Source organism: Ranitomeya variabilis, chromosome 5 (genome assembly GCF_051348905.1).
Source record: "Ranitomeya variabilis isolate aRanVar5 chromosome 5, aRanVar5.hap1, whole genome shotgun sequence".
Lineage (NCBI taxonomy): Eukaryota > Metazoa > Chordata > Amphibia > Anura > Dendrobatidae > Ranitomeya > Ranitomeya variabilis.
In genome coordinates, this window is record NC_135236.1 from 582999031 (window position 1) to 583017702 (window position 18672).

The window sequence follows — 18672 nt, forward strand, 5'->3', positions numbered from 1 at the left end:
AAAAATGTGCAGCAGGCTGCACTAATTGAAAAACGGACAATGGGTTAAACAGTATGAGGCAGTGACGCACCCTGAGCTGACTACAACCGGCTGTGGCTGCAGACAGACTACAGAGTGAGCTGCACTCACACACAGAGAGACCGTGCAGACAGCTGTGAACGGCGCTGCAAGCAAAAGCAAGGTTCTCACACAGCGGTTGCTAAATTAGATTGGGTAAAGCACAATGAAGCAAATTGCTATCTCTAAACTGGCCCTCAGTCAGAACACATCGTCCTGACCCTAACTGAATTCACAGCAGAGTGAGCCCAAAATGGCGGCGGCGACTTTTATAGTGCATCATGACATCATTTCAGCAGCCAATCACAGCCATGCCAGTAGTTACATGCCTACCATGCAGAACAGGATGTGCCCACACTTCTAATCATTCCTCATTGGCTGAATTCTGGCTCTTTGAATTATGGGAACTTCTGATTCCGGTATCCGATATACTGAAAGTATCAGAACTCGGTATCGGAATTCCGATACCGCAAATATCGGCCAATACCCGATACTTGCAGTATCGGAATGCTCAACACTAATCTTCATATAACACATATCCCTGGTACTGATCCACATTTTGGCCAAATGATTGCTATATATCTTTAAAAAGGTCCATGGGGGTTCATGCTTATATAAAGATATAAACCTACAGTACCCAAATATCTATGAGTGCCACTAATGCTACATGTGTTCTCATTTGTTTTTTATACCTTAGGATAATAGGGTCTCCTTAGTTGTAGGTGTGACCTATGTATGGTATCAGGGGTCCCCTTGTGAATCTATATACGGGGGCATTCCAGTGACTGTAGGGTGCATTGAGGGATCCCAGGGGCAGCCATCATGGAGTGGGGGTGCCAAAACACTCTTCCCCCTAGGGCGCCAACCCCCTGCAGTCAGAAAGGTGTGAGCATAGGCACGATACTAGGGACTCCTTAGGACATTCCAAGTGTTTTTGTTGTGGGTTTCACAGTGTGCTTGTCTTTGTGGTGTGAACCATCGGTTGGTAGAGTTATAAATAGTTCAAATAAAATATATATCTTTTATTGGGTTTAATTATGATTTTTGTGTGCAAATTTTAATACCCCTATATATATGAAACTTACAATTAAAATAATTATTTATCTTATTAATTTTTGGACGCGGCTCTACGAAATATGTTTATTTTTATTTTTTTTCTGTTTTAAATTTGAAAAGGGGGTGATTTACACTTTAATATTTTCTAATTGTTTTATATACTTTTTAAAACATTTATTTTCTTTTACTTTCTGAGGAGACTTGAACCTGCAGTCGTTCGATCACTTTTACTATATGCTGCATTACCATAGTATTGCAGTATATAGTGAAATTGCAGTTCTGTTATGGAGCTTAGCCTACGGTTGAGCTCCACAGGAGGACCAGAATGGCAGCTGAGGGGTCTTCCATCAATTACAACAGTTAAATTCTGCTGTCAGCATGAAGTCAGTATTAAAATAGTTTAACATCTCTGATTGCAGTAATGATGCCATGTATGTTGCTGGAACCCGCCTGGCATTGTGCAGGTTCAGTTCCTCATCCCACTGCATACACCTACTATGACTACATTGTGATGTGGTCATTATTGGGTTTAAGTCAATATGTGTATAATGAGATGAATGCTTCAGCACTTTTTTGTACAGTTTAACATTGATTAGTTCAACAACAAATGATCATAATAGTGATCACATAAATTATATGTACTGTAAAATGTGCCTTATTTCATTTTCTGTATTGTGTATCCTCATTTGGTCTGTGTTTGTTCATTTATTTTAAACTCTACACACAGAAGATAACTGGCTTTCAGAAGGATCACGTAATGGGAGACCACCAGCACCAATTCCTGTCACATCTGGAAATGACGTAAGACCATTATATTATGCCTATTGAAGTTTCCAACAAAGCTTTTGGTTCAATTTAGTAATTATGAAGTATGTTGAAAGATTATGCCTCCAAATGTAAAGGTTTTTCTGAACCCATAAAAACACACAAATGTACCTGTCTGTGTGTTTACTATAAGATGCCATTATATAACACTAGGTATTTAGTATGTTTTAATGAAAACATAGGGGAATGCACCAAAGGAGCACCATACTTTGTACAGTATATGGAGGGGCACTATTAGGGCATCCTATTCTGTGTGGGGCAGGTAGCTTTTGGGCATCATACTGTATAGGAGCATTATACGGCATTTTCAGGCCTCATACTGAGTGGAAAATATGAAAGGAGCCTCATTCTGTGTGAGATCACAAAAGGGCTTTGCTAGGGGCATTATTCCAATGTGGGCAAACAGATAGGACTAGGCCGTGTTCTCTTTATTGCCCTTCAAAGTTGGGAGGAATGTCATTTTATTTACCCTATATTAATGGTGTAAAACATTAAAGCATCACTCCAGCTTTTTTTTTTTTTTTTTTAAACACTGGAGTGGTGCTTCAAATCCAAGTCCCCTGCTCATGGCATTTTTATCTGTTATCCCCGCCACTCACATCATTCTCCAGCAGTTTGTGACCCGCCGGCTGCTCCAGAGTTTCATGGAGCTGGAGGTCAGTCTTGAACACAAGTCTATGAGAGCTTTGTTCTGATTCTCATAGTTTTATATTAAGAGATTGTAAAATAGCTCCTGACCTCCAGCCAGTCAGAAGCTACATTCATCATAAGATGACCGCCTATGGGTGAAAACACCAAAGGGTGAGTATAAGACAGGGGGCAGGGAGCTTAGATTAACATCACCATTCCAGTACTAAAAAACAAGCTGAAGTGGTGCTTACAAATTATATTTGGTTCTTCTTAGGCTGCTTTCACACATCAGTTTTTACCCGTCAGGCACAATCTGGCGAATTGTTAAAAAAACGGATCCGTTGTAAATTGTGAAAAACTGGGGATTATAAGGAACTTGGAGAGCACCACTAAACAATTTCACAGGGGATCTCCATAAGCAAGTAATTTACACTAGAACAACCAATGAATGGGAACACCCAAATTTTATAAATTACATACTGTATATACTCGAGTATAAGCCGAGATTTTCAGCCCATTTTTTTGGGTTGAAAGTCCCCCTCTCTGCTTATACTCGACTCATACCCAGGGGTCGGCAGGGGAGGGGGAACGGGGGCTGTCTAATTATGCTCACCTGCTCCTGGCGCGGTCCCTGCAGGTCCCTGGTTCTCACGGCGCCTCAGCTTCTTCCTGTACTGAGCGGTCACATGGTACCGCTCATTACAGTAATGAATATGCAGCTCCACCTCCCAAAGGGGTGTAGCCGCGTATTCATTACTGTAATGAGCGGTAATTGTGACAGCTCAATACAGGAAGAAGCTGCGGCGCCGGGGAAGCAGAGACTGCACCGCGCCAGGAGCAGGTGAGTATAACGGGGAGGGGAGCACTGTGCTGCACGATATTCACCTGTTCCTCATTCCGATGCCGCTCCGCCTTCAGCGTCTTCTGCAGTGACGCTCAGGTCAGAGGGCGTGGTGACATGGTTAGTGCGCACCCTCTGCCTGAACGTCAGTGCAGAAGACGCTGAAGACAGAGCGGTGCCCGGAACGAAGTCAGGTGAATATTGAAAGTGCCGGGGGCCTGAGCGACGAGAGGTGAATATGTGATTTTTTTTTTTTATCGCAGCAACAGCAAATGGGGCAAGTGTCTGTATGGAGCATCTTATGGGGCAATAATCACCGTTTGTGCAGCACTATATGGGGCAAGTGTCTATATGGAGTATCTTATGGGGCCATAATCAAGGTTTGTGCAGCACTATATGGCACAAATATCTTTATGGAGCATCTTATGGGGCCATAATCAAGGTTTGTGCAGCACTCTATGGGGAAAGTGTCTGTATGGAGCATCTTATGGGGCCCATCATAAACTCTATGGAGCATCTTATGGGGCCATAATCAAGGTTTGTGCAGCACTATATGGGGCAAATATCTTTATGGAGCATCTTATGGGGCCATAATCAACATTTGTGCAGCATTATATTGGGCAAATGTGTCTATGGAGCATCTTATGGGGCCATTATTAACCTTTATGCAGGAATATATGGGGCATATTTTAATATGGAGCATCTTATGGGGGCATGATAAACTTTATGGAGCATTATATGGGGCTTCTGATTCAATATGGATATTCAAAAACAATCTACCGATGTCTCAATTAATTTTACTTTTATTGGTATCTATTTTTACTTTTGACATTTACCGGTAGCTGCTGCATTTTCCACCCTAGGCTTAAACTCGAGTCATTACGTTTTCCCAGTTTTTTGTGGCAAAATTAGGGGGGTTGGCTTATACTCAGGTCAGCTTATACTCGAGTATATACGGTAAACTTTATTTGAGAAAATATAACACTTATACACGACACAACAACAGATAAGAACAATTAAAAACTGCAAAGAGTGCTTATCCTAGCCATGCCTTAATATAGAGGCAATGGCTGCCAACACAATAATCCTCAAAGTGTGAGAAGTGCATTCAGCATGGCTCAAAAACAAATCAATGCAATAACAATTGTTAGGGCTGGTGGAACGCACCGAATAAATATAAAGATAGTAATAAGGTGCGTTCGCAACCCGGGGTCCACCGTGCAGAGATGGAACCTGCTGCTAGGTAATGACGGCACTATATGGCGGTACTACGCCAGAATAAACACGGGTTCCGTCACCCGGTATGAACTGATGTGAACTCTGTTGCTTCACAGAGTCGCAGGGAAACAAAGGAAACACTATGCCCTGTTAGCAGTCACAGGGTGCAGCAGATGGATGCTAGTAGGATCCCTGAAATTCAACCCCACTATGCTGGTGATTGATCTCGCTCCGACACTCAGTGGCTTTTGAGCCCGCGCCTGAGGACGCCCTGAGTCAGATGCTGAGATCAAGCGCGAGTTCCCACACTACACTGACCGGTTGTCAGGACTAATTAAAGATTTACCGCACAGAGTGCGTACAGCGCCGCACTGGCAGACGCCACTAACCACCCTAACTAGGGCTAGGAAAGCACACTAGTTGCTCACGGCGCCGCACTGGCGGTCGCTGCAAATTCAAGCAATAAACTCATGCCTGGTGCTGGATTGCACAATCTGGTGCTATGTAGCTCAATCACTCAAGTACATTCAACAACACTAGGAATGAGTATGATTCTGAGCTTTCACCAGAATCAGGCAAACATCCACACACACACACAATTATAGATTTATACTAGCGCAAGGCCGAGCGGCCATGCGAGCCTTTTATAGATGTAGCCTTCCAGGACCTTCCTAGTGGTCCAATCTGAGCCGCTACAGGACCTGAGCATGTGACCTCCGACCTCCAATGGGAGGTCATGCCACGGGCATGCTCAGTAGATGAAAAGCAGGACTTAGTCCCTGGAACGTCTTTTCGCCGCTAATCAATGCTGGTTGCAAAGGTTGAACCTGGGGCGGCAGCTGTAACCAGCCACACAGTATCAGCTTGAGCCAGATGCTGGGACCGACATCTCTGCTGAGCAGACTCAACTGTGGCTGGGGAAGAATGGGAGACCACAGAGGACATGGTTCGAGATTCCCCCTGTGCAGCGGTGGGAACTCGACACCTAAAGGTACCTTCACACGAAACGACTTTGTAACGATAGCGATCCGTGACGTTGCAGCGTCCTCGCTAGCGATATCGTTTAGTTTGACACACAGCAGCGATCAGGATCCTGCTGTGATGTCGCTGAATAAAGTTCAGAACTTTATTTGGTCGTCCAATCGCCGTGTATCGTTGTGTTTGACAGCAAAAGCAACGATACCAGCGATATTTTACACTGGTAACCAGGGTAAACATCGGGTTACTAAGCGCAGGGCCGCGCTTAGTAACCCGATGTTTACCCTGGTTACCAGTGTAAAATGTAAAAAAAACAAACAGTACATACTTACATTGGCATCCCCCGCCGTCTGCTTCCCACACTGACTGAGCGCCGCAAAGTGAAAGTGAAAGCACAGCACAGCGGTGACGTCACCGCTGTGCCCTGCTACTGCCGGCGCTCAGTCAGTCAGTCAGTGCAGGAAGCGGACACCGGGGGACGCGAATGTAAGTATGTACTGTTTGTTTTATTTACATTTTATGCTGGTAACCAGGGTAAACATCGGGTTACTAAGCGCGGCCCTGCGCTTAGCAACCCGATGTTTACCCTGGTTACCCGGGGACCTCGGCATCGTTGGTCGCTGGAGAGCGGTCTGTGTGACAGCTCTCCAGCGATCAAACAGCGACGCTGCAGCGATCGGCATCGTTGTCGCTATCGCTGCAGCGTCGTTTCGTGTGAAGGTACCTTTACACTACCCTGCCTCCTTGGACCTTGCTACGCTCTAAGGCAGCAATGAGCTGAGGAGCCCGAATGTGCTCAATAGGCTCCCAAGTCCTGTCCTCTGGGCCTTAACCCTTCCAATCCACCCGATAATACTTTTTGCCACGTACCACCTTACACCCAACAATAGTATTCACCTCATAATCGTTCGTGGATGAGCCCGATGTCCCGGCAGATGAGCTCTGATTGGTCCGTAGCGGTCGCGTGACTGCTACGTGACCAATCACAAAGCCGTGATGTCACCTAAGGTCTTTCAAGCGCTTGAAATACCTTAGAAGACGTCCGCAGCTTCTGATTGGTCGCGTAGCGGTCGCGTGACCGCTACGCGACCAATCACAAAGCCGTGACGTCACCTAAGGTCTTTCAAGCGCTTGAAAGACCTTAGGTGACGTCACGGCTTTGTGATTGGTCGCGTAGCGGTCACGCGACCGCTACGGACCAATCAGAGCGCCGTGACGTCATCTAAAGCCCTTCAAGCGCGCATTCTTAGGTACAACGGCTCCCGGTTACGGCGGTAAAGTCCAGGGGCCGCCGGAGAGGTGAGTATATCCCTATTTTTTATTTTAATTCTTTCTTTTACACATTGATATTAATCCCGATACCGATTCCCGATACCACAAAAGTATCGGATCTCGGTATCGGAATTCCGATACCGCAAGTATCGGCCGATACCCGATACTTGCGGTATCGGAATGCTCAACACTAATTATTACTTCTTCTTTTAAGACATCATTACACCTTAAGTGCTATTGGTGAACATTCCCTTTAAGAGGGGACCAAGTCTCTTGGAGGTAGTGCAACTTCTCAAGCTGCAAGTTCGTGTACAGCAGGGACTCAGGTACTGTTTCCAGGAACAGTTTCTTCGCGAAGAGTCCTTTTCTTTGTAAAACCAGTAGAGGGCACCTTTAAGAAGGTGCAAACTATTTACAATAAGTTTGTAATCATGCAATGTTCATGATCCAGTAGTTCTTTTCAACAATGATGAACGAGAAACAAAAAACAAAAAGGCAAAAATAGGGATCCCGGGTAAACTAAGGGATCCCTTTAAGAGTTAACCCTAGTCGGGTTGTAGCAGCAGGGAGACACATAGAAAGTAGGCAATTAACTATATACATTTTCGTGGCATCGAGGTTTATTCCTCTAAGTCTGGGGGTGGTTTCCGTGGGTACCGCCCACCACCTACTACCACATAGAGTGCGTCCGCACCCTGGATAGGAGTCTGTGTACTCACAGTTCTCCTCGGGGTGATGGTCCGCAGGCATTTGGCGCACAGGGAGATCGGGGCAATGACAGCCGGTCCTGGAGAATCGCCAGATGGTGGCACAGTCACTTCTGGCTTGTATTTGCGTACGTGCAAAGCATACCATCCTTTGTCTCCCCAGAGGCGTTTGTACCAAACGTGGTCCCCTGGGTAAAGATCCCGGCCTGGATGTCCCTCGATGAGGTGCGCCTCCACATCCCGCCGGTTCACGAATACCTCCAAAGCGAGACCGGGCTCTTTGATGAAGCCCCAACCTCCCTGCATCCGGAAGGTGCTGATGACTCCATGGCGCTGCGGGCCCCAGTCTTCCTCGGCCGTCTGTCTAACCCGCATATTGGCCTGGAGTTCTTTCTCCCGTTCAGCCCGTCGGCGGAGTTCCTTCTTACGGGCCCACTCCTCCTCTTGTCGGCGTAGCTGTTGGCGATACTCCCGCTGGCGGATGACCTCGATGCTTTCCCCCTCCGGCTGAGCCTCTCCGGGGAACCCGATCAAGTTGTTGGTAGCGCAGGTCCACTTAAAGGTCATCCACTCACCCTGGAGGTTCACGGGCTGTGCAATGGGCTACAAGGGGACATCAGCGGTTTCTAGTGTCTCCCATGGCCTCTCACATTCAAGGCGGCTACACACCTGTCCGGGTGGTCGTGGTGGAGGGGAGTCTATGTCAACAAGCAGGAGTTCCTCGGCCGCCCGGGCCAGATCCAGGGCGCCATCCGCCCTCGCGGTGTCTCCGGCGTCAGCCTCCTCCTCCACAGATTGCGGTATCAGCACTTGGGGATGACATGGCTCCTCACTGGCAGTGGTTTTTCGCTGACACAGACTTCGGAGTTGACGGCATAGCTCTTCCACTTCCGGGTGACCTCTGCTCGCCATGTTGCCAATCAGACTCCGTCTTGCGTCGCCCAGGGCTTCTGGCTTTCTCCCGTCCGGAGGGCGGTTCCTTTTCCCGCCACCGTCCCAGACCAGAAGACGGACCTCCCTCATTGATGGGCATATCTCCCGAACATAGTAGTAGCTGTGAGGGGCTGGCTCTACCTTCGCACCATTCTTCCAAGCTACTCCCACGACGACACGCTCCACTCTTCTGGCGCGCCACATGATGCCACAATGGCAGCGATTTTGGCTGGAATTCTTGGCAGCAGGGGCAATTCACAGCCTTTGCAATAAGTCACAGTCCAAGCACAATAAATCACAGTTCCAAGGCACACATTACCTGATTCTTCAGGCTTAAGTAGATCCTGTTCGTGATGCCAAGTTGGAGCGCCCCCACTGCCGCAGGGCCGAGGGGTACCCTGTACCGGGCCTCTCTGTCTCAGTTCTGGGGTTGTCACGGTGGCTAGACCCGGTCCGTGACCCTGCTGAGGGGAGTCCAGTGAAGATAGAACGTGATGATGTGGTGGTGTGGTGCAGGTCGCGGTGAATAACGAGGACACAGGGGTGCAGTCTCTCTACCTCTTTACTGAAGGCTTCAGGATCCTCAATCCAGAGCACAGTTAACAGGGCTGCCTGAGACCGGCCGGTCCGATGGCACCTCCAGAGTTCCCTTTGCAGGTGGAAATCTGTGCCTACCTTCTAGCACTTGTATGTTGTAGTACTTCCCTGCTGAGCTTCCGGGATAGTCCTCACAACTGTTGTGTCTGTTTCTGAGGTTCCCTCACAACTAATTCTGATGTTCTTCTTCGTCCCCCAGATGATATGGCTAGGACACACCCGTATGACGGGTAGGCTCGGAGGTCTTCCGGGACCCTAGTGTCGCCCCTCTCCAACTGTTGCCCCCTATGTCTGCTTAGGTGATTTGAGTGAGACAGCCCGCCTATAACTGACTGTCCTGCCGTAGGTTTGAAGTAAGGCCTGGAGCTCAATACTTCCTCGGCGTTTCCGGCCACCGGCTTCGCGCCTCAGTAGGATGTTGCCTCGTCTTACAGCACGACTCCTACTGGTGTTTCTCCTTGTTGCATTGATCTCGTTTCTCACTCAGCACAATAAACCTCGCTTCTTGTTCTTTCTTGGGGTACCGCCGCAATGAAGTGCAGGCGCGGTCCCGTAACGATCTTTCTGTTCGCTAGGCCTCTGTCAGGATCCCACCCCTGACAGGGACCCCCCTGAATCTTTCCCTGCAACACCCTCTGCCACAGGATGTTGCCTGGTTCCAACCCAGTCAGCTTTTTCTCTCTAACTTCCTATCTAACCCTCAGTTTTACCAGTTTGTGAGGAGTGGCCTAATACATAGCACCCTTAGCTCCCCCTGGAGGCCAGACTGTGAAGTGTATTGGTGTCTGTGATACCTGGTCAGGTAAACTCCTTCAGTGCCATCAGACGTACCATAGCCCCCCTTAGTGGCGGAGCATCAGTACTGCAATGACCAGGACCCTGGGGCGCTGCATGTTACTTTCAGAGATGGAGGCTGAAGAGAACATGAAGGAAGAGGTGGTGCAGGAGGTGTATACTGTGGGGGCAACCCAGATTGACGTAGGGCCCACAATACTTGGGGTTGGGAGGACGTGCACCATCCCAAGGTCGGACTCGGTCCCTGTTGTGAATTCCGTTCTCGAACTCCCTCCTGTGGTCATGAATGGTACTTCGGTGAGTTCTGTTTGTGGACTCCCTCTGGTGGCTGTGAGTAGAGCTGCTGGTTCTGAGATTCCTTCCCCAGCTGCCCTCATTTAGGGCTAGGCTGGATTCTCTATTTAACTCCACTCAGATCGTTACTCCATGCCAGCTGTCAATGTTCTAGTACTGGTTCAGATCTCTCCTGGATCTTTCTGAGGACCTGTCTACTCCAGCATAAGCTAAGTTCCTGCTTGTTCATTTGTTACATATGGTTTCTCTTGCTATGTTCTAGTCCAGCTTGCTATCATGAAACTGCCTGGCTAGCTGGAAGCTCTGGGGGTGAAGAGTGGCACCACCGCACCGTGAGTTGGTGCGGGGGTATTTTTTGCACACTCTGCGTGGTTTTTGTAGTGTTTTTGTGTTGACCGCAAAGATCCCTTTTCTATCCTCAATCTGTTTAGTTAGACTGGCCTCCCTTTGCTAAAACCTATTTCATCCTGTGTTTGTGATTTCCTCTTAAATCACAGTCAATACTTGTGGGGGGCTGCTTTTATCTTTGGGGAAATTTCTCTGAGGCAAGTGAGGCTTTGTTTCCTTTCTTTAGGGGTAGTTAGCTCTTAGGCTGTGAAGAGGCGTCTAGGCAGAGTCAGGCACGCTCCACGGCTATTTCTAGTTGTGTTGATAGGAGTAGGGTTTGCTGTCAGCAGAGTTCCCATTTCCCCAGAGCTCGTCCCGATTCCGTGTTTAACTATCAGGTCATTCCTGGTGCACCTAACCACCAGGTCCATAACAGTACAGCTGGCCCACAAAGTGTTAATGCATCTCAATAGAGGGAAAAGAGAAGTTCTGAGACCATTTTTTTTTTTCCTTTGCAGTGTGTTTTGCCTTTCTTTTCCCCTTAAACTCTGGGTGGTTCAGAACTCAGGTGTGGATATGGACATTCAAGGTCTGTCCTCTAGTGTAGATCAACTCGCTGAAAAGGTACAAAACATTCAAGATTATGTAGTTCAGAATCCTATGTTGGAGCCTAGAATTCCAATTCCTGATTTGTTTTCTGGGGATAGATCTAAATTTCTGAATTTCAAAAACAATTGTAAACTGTTTCTTGCTCTGAAACCCCGCTCTTCTGGTGACCCTATTCAGCAAGTAAGAATCATTATTTCTTTGTTGCGTGGCGACCCTCAAGACTGGGCATTCGCCCTGGCGCCAGGAGATCCTGCATTGCGTAATGTAGATGCGTTTTTTCTGGCGCTTGGATTGCTTTATGATGAACCGAATTCTGTGGATCAGGCAGAGAAAATTTTGCTGGCTTTGTGTCAGGGTCAGGATGAAGCGGAGGTATATTGCCAGAAGTTCAGAAAGTGGTCTGTGCTTACTCAGTGGAATGAGTGTGCCCTGGCAGCAATTTTCACAAAGGGTCTTTCTGAAGCCCTTAAGGATGTTATGGTGGGGTTCCCCACGCCTGCTGGTCTGAATGAATCAATGTCCTTGGCCATACAGATCGATCGGCGCTTACGTAAGCGCAAAACTGTGCACCATTTGGCGGTATCCTCTGAGCAGAGGCCTGAACCTAAGCAATGTGATAGGACTTTGACCACAGCTGACCGGCAAGAACATAGACATCAGAATGGGCTGTGTTTTTACTGTGGTGACTCCACTCATGCTATCTCTGATTGTCCTAAGCGCACTAAGCGGTTCGCTAGGTCCGTCACCATTGGTACTATACAGCCTAAATTTATTTTGTCCGTTACTCAGATTTGCTCTTTGTCATCCTATTCTGTTATGGCATTTGTGGATTCAGGCGCTGCCCTGAATTTGAGGACTTGGAGTTTGCCAGGCGCTGTGGTTTTTTCTTGGAGCCCTTGCAGCATCCCATTCCTTTGAGGGGAATTGATGCTACGCCTTTGGCCAAGAATAAGCCTCAGTACTGGACCCAGTTGACCATGTGTATGGCTCCTGCGCATCATGGAGGATATTCGCTTTTTGGTGTTGCATAATCTGCATGATGTGGTCGTGTTGGGTTTGCCATGGCTGCAGGTCCATAATCCAGTATTGGATTGGAAATCAATGTCGGTGTCCAGTTGGGGTTGTCAAGGGGTACATGGGGATGTTCCATTGTTGTCAATTTCTTCCTCCACTCCTTCTGAAGTCCCTGAGTTTTTGTCAGATTACCGGGATGTATTTGATGAGCCCAAGTCTAGTACCCTACCTCCTCATAGGGATTGTGATTGTGCTATTAATTTGATTCCTGGTAGCAAGTTCCCTAAGGGACGACTTTTCAATTTGTCTGTGCCAGAGCACGCCGCTATGCTGAGTTATATAAAGGAGTCCTTGGAGAAGGGGCATATTCGCCCGTCGTCATCACCATTGGGAGCAGGGTTCTTTTTTGTGGCCAAGAAGGATGGTTCTCTGAGACCTTGTATAGATTACCGCCTTCTTAATAAAATCGCGGTCAAATTTCAGTACCCTTTGCCTCTACTGTCTGATTTATTTGCTCGGATTAAGGGGGCTAGTTGGTTCACCAAGATAGACCTTCGAGGGGCGTATAATCTCGTGCGTATTAAACAGGGCGATGAATGGAAAACAGCATTTAATACGCCCGAGGGCCATTTTGAGTACCTGGTGATGCCATTCGGCCTTTCTAATGCTCCCTCTGTGTTTCAGTCCTTTATGCATGACATCTTCCGAAAGTATCTGGATAGATTCATGATCGTATATTTGGATGACATTTTGGTCTTTTCGGATGATTGGGAGTCACATGTGAAGCAGGTCAGAATGGTGTTCCAGGTCCTTCGTGCTAATTCTGTTGTGAATTAGACTTTTTTGGCTCCCTCTTGTGGTCACTAGTGGTATGACTCTGATATTGTCTTTCCCTAGTTTGGCACCCACCTGGGTCGTTAGTCCAGGGGTGTTGCTATATGAACTTCCTGAATTCTTAGTCTGGTGCCTGGCATCGTTGTAATCAGTCCTTTCTGTTTGCTCCTGTCTGCTGGTCCTGGTTCATGCAAAATTAAGCTAAGTCCTGCTTCCTTGTTTTTTGGTTATTTGTATTGCTCTTATTTTTTGTCCAGCTTGTACTAAATGTGATTCCTGATTTTGCTGGATGCTCTAGGGGGCTGGTATTCTCCCCCCGGGCCGTTAGACGGTTCGGGGGTTCTTGAATATCCAGCGTGGATATTTTTGATAGGGTTTTTGCTGACCGTATAAGTCATCTTACTATATTCTGCTATTAGTCAGTGGGCCTCTCTTTGCTAAATACCTAGTTCATTCTTACGTTTGTCTTTTCTTCTTACCTCACCGTTATTATTTGTTGGGGGCTTGTATCCAACTTTTGGGGTCTTTTCTCTGGAGGCAAGAAAGGTCTATCTTTTCCCTTCTAGGGTTAGTTAGTTCTCCGGCTGGCGCAAGACGTCTAGAACCAACGTAGGCACGTTCCCCGGCTGCTGCTATTTGTGGTGCTAGGATTAGATATACGGTCAGCCCAGTTACCACTGCCCTATGAGCTGGTTTTTTGTGTTTGCAGACTTGGTATTTATTGCAGAGACCCTCTGCCATTGGGGTCATAACATAATTCCTTGTTTGTGAAGGGATCTAAGTGTCTCTGTGGAGTTCAGAAGGTTTCCTTTTTGGGCTTCATTTTTTCCCCTTCTACTATCGAGATGGATCCTGTTAAAGTCCAAGCTATTTATGATTTGACTCGGCCTACATCTGTGAAGAGCCTTCAGAAATTTCTGGGCTTTGCCAATTTTTACCGTCGCTTCATCGCTAATTTTTCTAGTGTTGTTAAACCGTTGACTGATTTGACCAAGAAGGGTGCTGATGTGGTGAATTGGTCCTCTGCGGCCGTTGAGGCTTTTCAGGAGTTGAAACGTTGTTTCTCTTCGGCTCCTGTGTTGTGTCAGCCAGATGTTTCGCTCCCTTTTCAGGTCGAGGTTGATGCTTCTGAAATTGGAGCAGGGGCTGTTTTGTCTCAGAGAAGTTCTGATTGCTCTGTAATGAAGCCATGCGCTTTCTTTTCGAGAAAGTTTTCGCCTGCTGAGCTTAATTATGATGTTGGCAATCGGGAGTTGTTGGCTATGAAGTGGGCATTCGAGGAGTGGCGACATTGGCTTGAAGGAGCCAAGCATCGCGTGGTGGTCTTGACAGATCACAAGAATCTGACTTATCTCGAGTCTGCCAAGCGGTTGAATCCAAGACAGGCTCGTTGGTTGCTGTTTTTCTCCCGTTTCAATTTTGTGGTTTCGTACCTTCCGGGTTCTAAGAATGTGAAGGCTGATGCCCTTTCAAGGAGTTTTGTGCCTGATTCTCCTGGGGTTCCTGGTATTCTCAGAGAGGGGGTAGTTCTGTCTGCCATCTCCCCTGATTTGCGGCGGGTGCTGCAGGAGTTCCAGGCTGATAGACCTGACCGTTGTCCAGCGGAGAAACTGTTTGTCCCTGATAGATGGACTAATAGAGTTATCTCTGAGGTTCATTGTTCGGTGTTGGCTGGCCATACTGGGATCTTTGGTATCAGAGATTTGGTGGCTAGGTCCTTTTGGTGGCCTTCCTTGTCGCGGGATGTGCGTTCTTTTGTGCAGTCTTGTGGGACTTGTGCTCGGGCTAAGCCCTGCTGTTCTCGTGCCAGTGGGTTACTTTTGCCCTTGCCGGTCCCGAAAAGGCCCTGGACGCATGTTTCCATGGATTTTATTTCAGATCTTCCTGTTTCTCAAAGGATGTCGGTCATCTGGGTGGTTTGTGATCGCTTCTCTAAAATGGTCCATTTGGTACCCTTGCCTAAATTGCCTTCTTCCTCTGATTTGGTTCCATTATTTTTCCAACATGTGGTTCGTTTGCATGGCATTCCGGAGAACATCATGTCTGACAGAGGTTCCCAGTTTGTTTCAAGGTTTTGGCGTTCCTTTTGTGCTAGGATGGGCATTGATTTGTCTTATTCTTCGGCTTTCCATCCTCAGACAAATGGCCAAACCGAACGAACCAATCAGACTTTGGAAACTTATCTGATATGCTTTGTTTCTGCGGATCAGGATGATTGGGTGACCTTCTTGCCATTGGCTGAGTTCGCCCTTAATAATCGGGCCAGTTCGGCTACTTTGGTTTCGCCTTTTTTTTGTAATTCTGGTTTTCATCCTCGTTTTTCTTCAGGGCAGGTTGAGCCTTCGGACTGTCCTGGTGTGGATTCTGTGGTGGACAGGTTGCAGCAAATTTGGACTCATGTGGTGGACAATTTGACCTTGTCCCAAGAGAAGGCTCAACGTTTCGCTAACCGCCGTCGCCGTGTTGGTCCCCGACTTCGTGTTGGGGATTTGGTTTGGTTATCATCTCGTTATGTTCCTATGAAGGTTTCTTCTCCTAAGTTTAAGCCTCGTTTCATTGGTCCTTATAAGATTTCTGAAATTCTTAATCCTGTATCATTTCGTTTGGCCCTTCCTGCTTCTTTTGCCATCCATAATGTGTTCCATAGGTCGTTGCTGCAGAGATATGTGGCGCCTATGGTTCCCTCCGTTGATCCTCCTGCTCCGGTGTTGGTCAAGGGGGAGTTGGAGTATGTGGTGGAGAAGATTTTGGATTCTCGTATTTCGAGATGAAAACTTCAGTACTTGGTCAAATGGAAGGGTTATGGTCAGGAGGATAATTCCTGGGTTGTTGCCTCTGATGTCCATGCTGCCGATTTAGTTTGTGCCTTTCATTTGGCTCGTCCTGATCGGCCTGGGGGCTCTGGTGAGGGTTCGGTGACCCCTCCTCAAGGGGGGAGGTACCGTTGTGAATTCCGTTCTCGAACTCCCTCCTGTGGTCATGAATGGTACTTCGGTGAGTTCTGTTTCTGGACTCCCTCTGGTGGCTGTGAGTGGAGCTGCTGGTTCTGAGATTCCTTCCCCAGCTGCCCTCATTTAGGGCTAGGCTGGATTCTCTATTTAACTCCACTCAGATCGTTACTCCATGCCAGCTGTCAATGTTCTAGTACTGGTTCAGATCTCTCCTGGATCTTTCTGAGGACCTGTCTACTCCAGCATAAGCTAAGTTCCTGCTTGTCCATTTGTTACATATGGTTTCTCTTGCTATGCTCTAGTCCAGCTTGCTATCATGAAACTGCCTGGCTAGCTGGAAGCTCTGGGGGTGCAGAGTGGCACCACCGCACCGTGAGTCGGTGCGGGGGTATTATTTGCACACTCTGTGTGGTTTTTGTAGTATTTTTGTGTTGACCGCAAAGATCCCTTTTCTATCCTCAATCTGTTTAGTTAGACTGGCCTCCTTTTGCTAAAACCTATTTCATCCTGTGTTTGTGATTTCCTCTTAACTCACAGTCAATACTTGTGGGGGGCTGCTTTTATCTTTGGGGAAATTTCTCTGAGGCAAGTGAGGCTTTGTTTCCTTTCTTTAGGGGTAGTTAGCTCTTAGGCTGTGAAGAGGCGTCTAGGCAGAGTCAGGCACGCTCCACGGCTATTTCTAGTTGTGTTGATAGGAGTAGGGTTTGCTGTCAGCAGAGTTCCCATTTCCCCAGAGCTCGTCCCGATTCCGTGTTTAACTATCAGGTCATTCCTGGTGCACCTAACCACCAGGTCCATAACAGGTCCCTGCTTTGACTATGTTATCCTAGTGTGCCTTCCCTGACCACAAGCACTTGTCCACGTGTCTGTGGTTAGGTGGACTTTCCCAATAGCAGCACGGGTAATGTGGGACACGTGCCTGTGTATTGCTGGGATGGCACACCGGTACAAATAGTCCTGCATGTTCGGGGCCTCGGGGTGATTCTCGACTCTGCCCTCTCATTCAAGATACGAATCCAAGCCCTTGCTCCCTGCCCACTACAAATCAAAAACATTTCTAGGATCCATTTCTTGGATTGGCAAAAATGTTTGTGCACGCCCTCATGATCTCCCGCCTCCACTTTTGCAACCTTCTACTCTCTGGCCTCTCCTCTAGCACTCATGCACCACACCAATCTATCCTAAAGTCTGATGCCCGAGTAATCCAACTGTCCCTCTGTTATTCCCCAGCCTCTCCTCTCTGCTAGGCCCTTCACTGCCTTCCAATTTCCCAGAGGCTACAGTTCAAAACCCTAACTATGACATACAAAGCCTAATACAACCTGTCTCCATACATCTTTAACATGGTCTCTCAATGTCCGACTGAGTCATGGCTTCCTCTATGCTAACCCAGCGTGCCGTCAGCGAGATGTACCATCGCTGCCCACAAGCACTTGTTTGTGTGTCCTTTATTAGGTGCACTTTCCCTGTAACCGCATTGTTGAGGGCCCGGGTAATGTTGTGCGACACATTCTTGCTTGTGTAATGTCGTGACGGCAGACTGGAAAAAATTGTGGCGGCTGGGTAACGAGTGATGGTCACCGCCATCAGGCTGCGGAAAGCTTACATCTCCCACGAGCTTAAAACGCAACATTTTGAGCGCAAGCAGATGAGAAATGTGTGAATTTAGTACTGTGGCATTGGCTGCCTACTTCCGCTTGTGTTCCAAGGACTGGGGTATGGACAACTGAACACTGCGCTGGGACAAGGATGTGGACGTGCTTGTTGATCGTGCTAGTTGAGTTTGTGTGCAAATGCAGGGCATGAGGCATCTTTGCATGCACCATGGACAGGGGATTGGCTTGCACGCACAACATCGGAAGAAACAGTGGTATCACCCACAGACACTGTTCATGGAGCCTTGTGTTCAACCAACAAAGTCAGGTGCTTTGCTGCCATGTGCCTGATCATGCTTGTGGTGGTTAGGATGGGAGTTTTGCTGCCCCTGCTCATTTGGGCATGGCCGTTGGTGCAAATGTCCTTTTTGGGGTTATCAACAGAGTCTTTAAAAAACAACCAGGCTGTTATGGGGACATTCAGTGTCACCCTCTCCCACACCACCTCCTCACCTCGACCCTGATCGTTTGGTGTTCCCCAAGGCTCAGTTCTAGGACCCCTACTCTTCTACATCTACACCTTCGACCTGGGATAGCTGATGTAATGGCACGGTTTGCAATATCATCAGTACGCCGATGACCCGCAGATCAACCTATCTGTACCTGACATCACCTCCTTACTGACCAAAATCGAACGTCTTTCCGCTATTTCATCCTTCTTTCCTGCTCGCTTTCAAAAAGTGGACATGGACAAAACAGGATACGTCATCTTTCAACCATCTCACACTAAATAGACTCGAGAGCTGTGTATGCATTATACGGTACCTCTTTAGTAAGAGGGAAAGTTTGCCAAAGGAAAATGATTTTCCAGACTTTCACGGCCTTTTTTGCAGCTGTGATCATCATCTTCTTGGTGTGGATGTGGTAAATTTCAAAGTCGTCATCAATATCATCATCGTCCATATCTTGTAAAGAGGAAATCTGGTGTTTCCTAGGGTCGTGGTTATCTACGTTTAGTGGCATTACTTTAACAGTGTTCATTACACTAGAACAAATAATTTTCTACTGTGACATTTGGATATTATTGCTTATATGTATGAGTGAAGATGAAGAAGCTTGTGCCACGGATGTGTTTATAG

The 18672-nt window shown here is 47.5% G+C and overlaps 1 protein-coding gene across 1 annotated transcript in view; it reads left to right on the plus strand.

The window, feature by feature from the left end:
- Positions 1 to 18672, plus strand: part of LCP2 (lymphocyte cytosolic protein 2) — a 1300494-nt gene that overhangs the window by 971409 nt on the left and 310413 nt on the right. The window contains exon 18 of the mRNA XM_077265986.1: positions 1841 to 1914. Within this exon, the coding sequence (XP_077122101.1) occupies positions 1841 to 1914 (74 nt within the window). The remainder of the gene's footprint in view (positions 1 to 1840; positions 1915 to 18672) is intronic.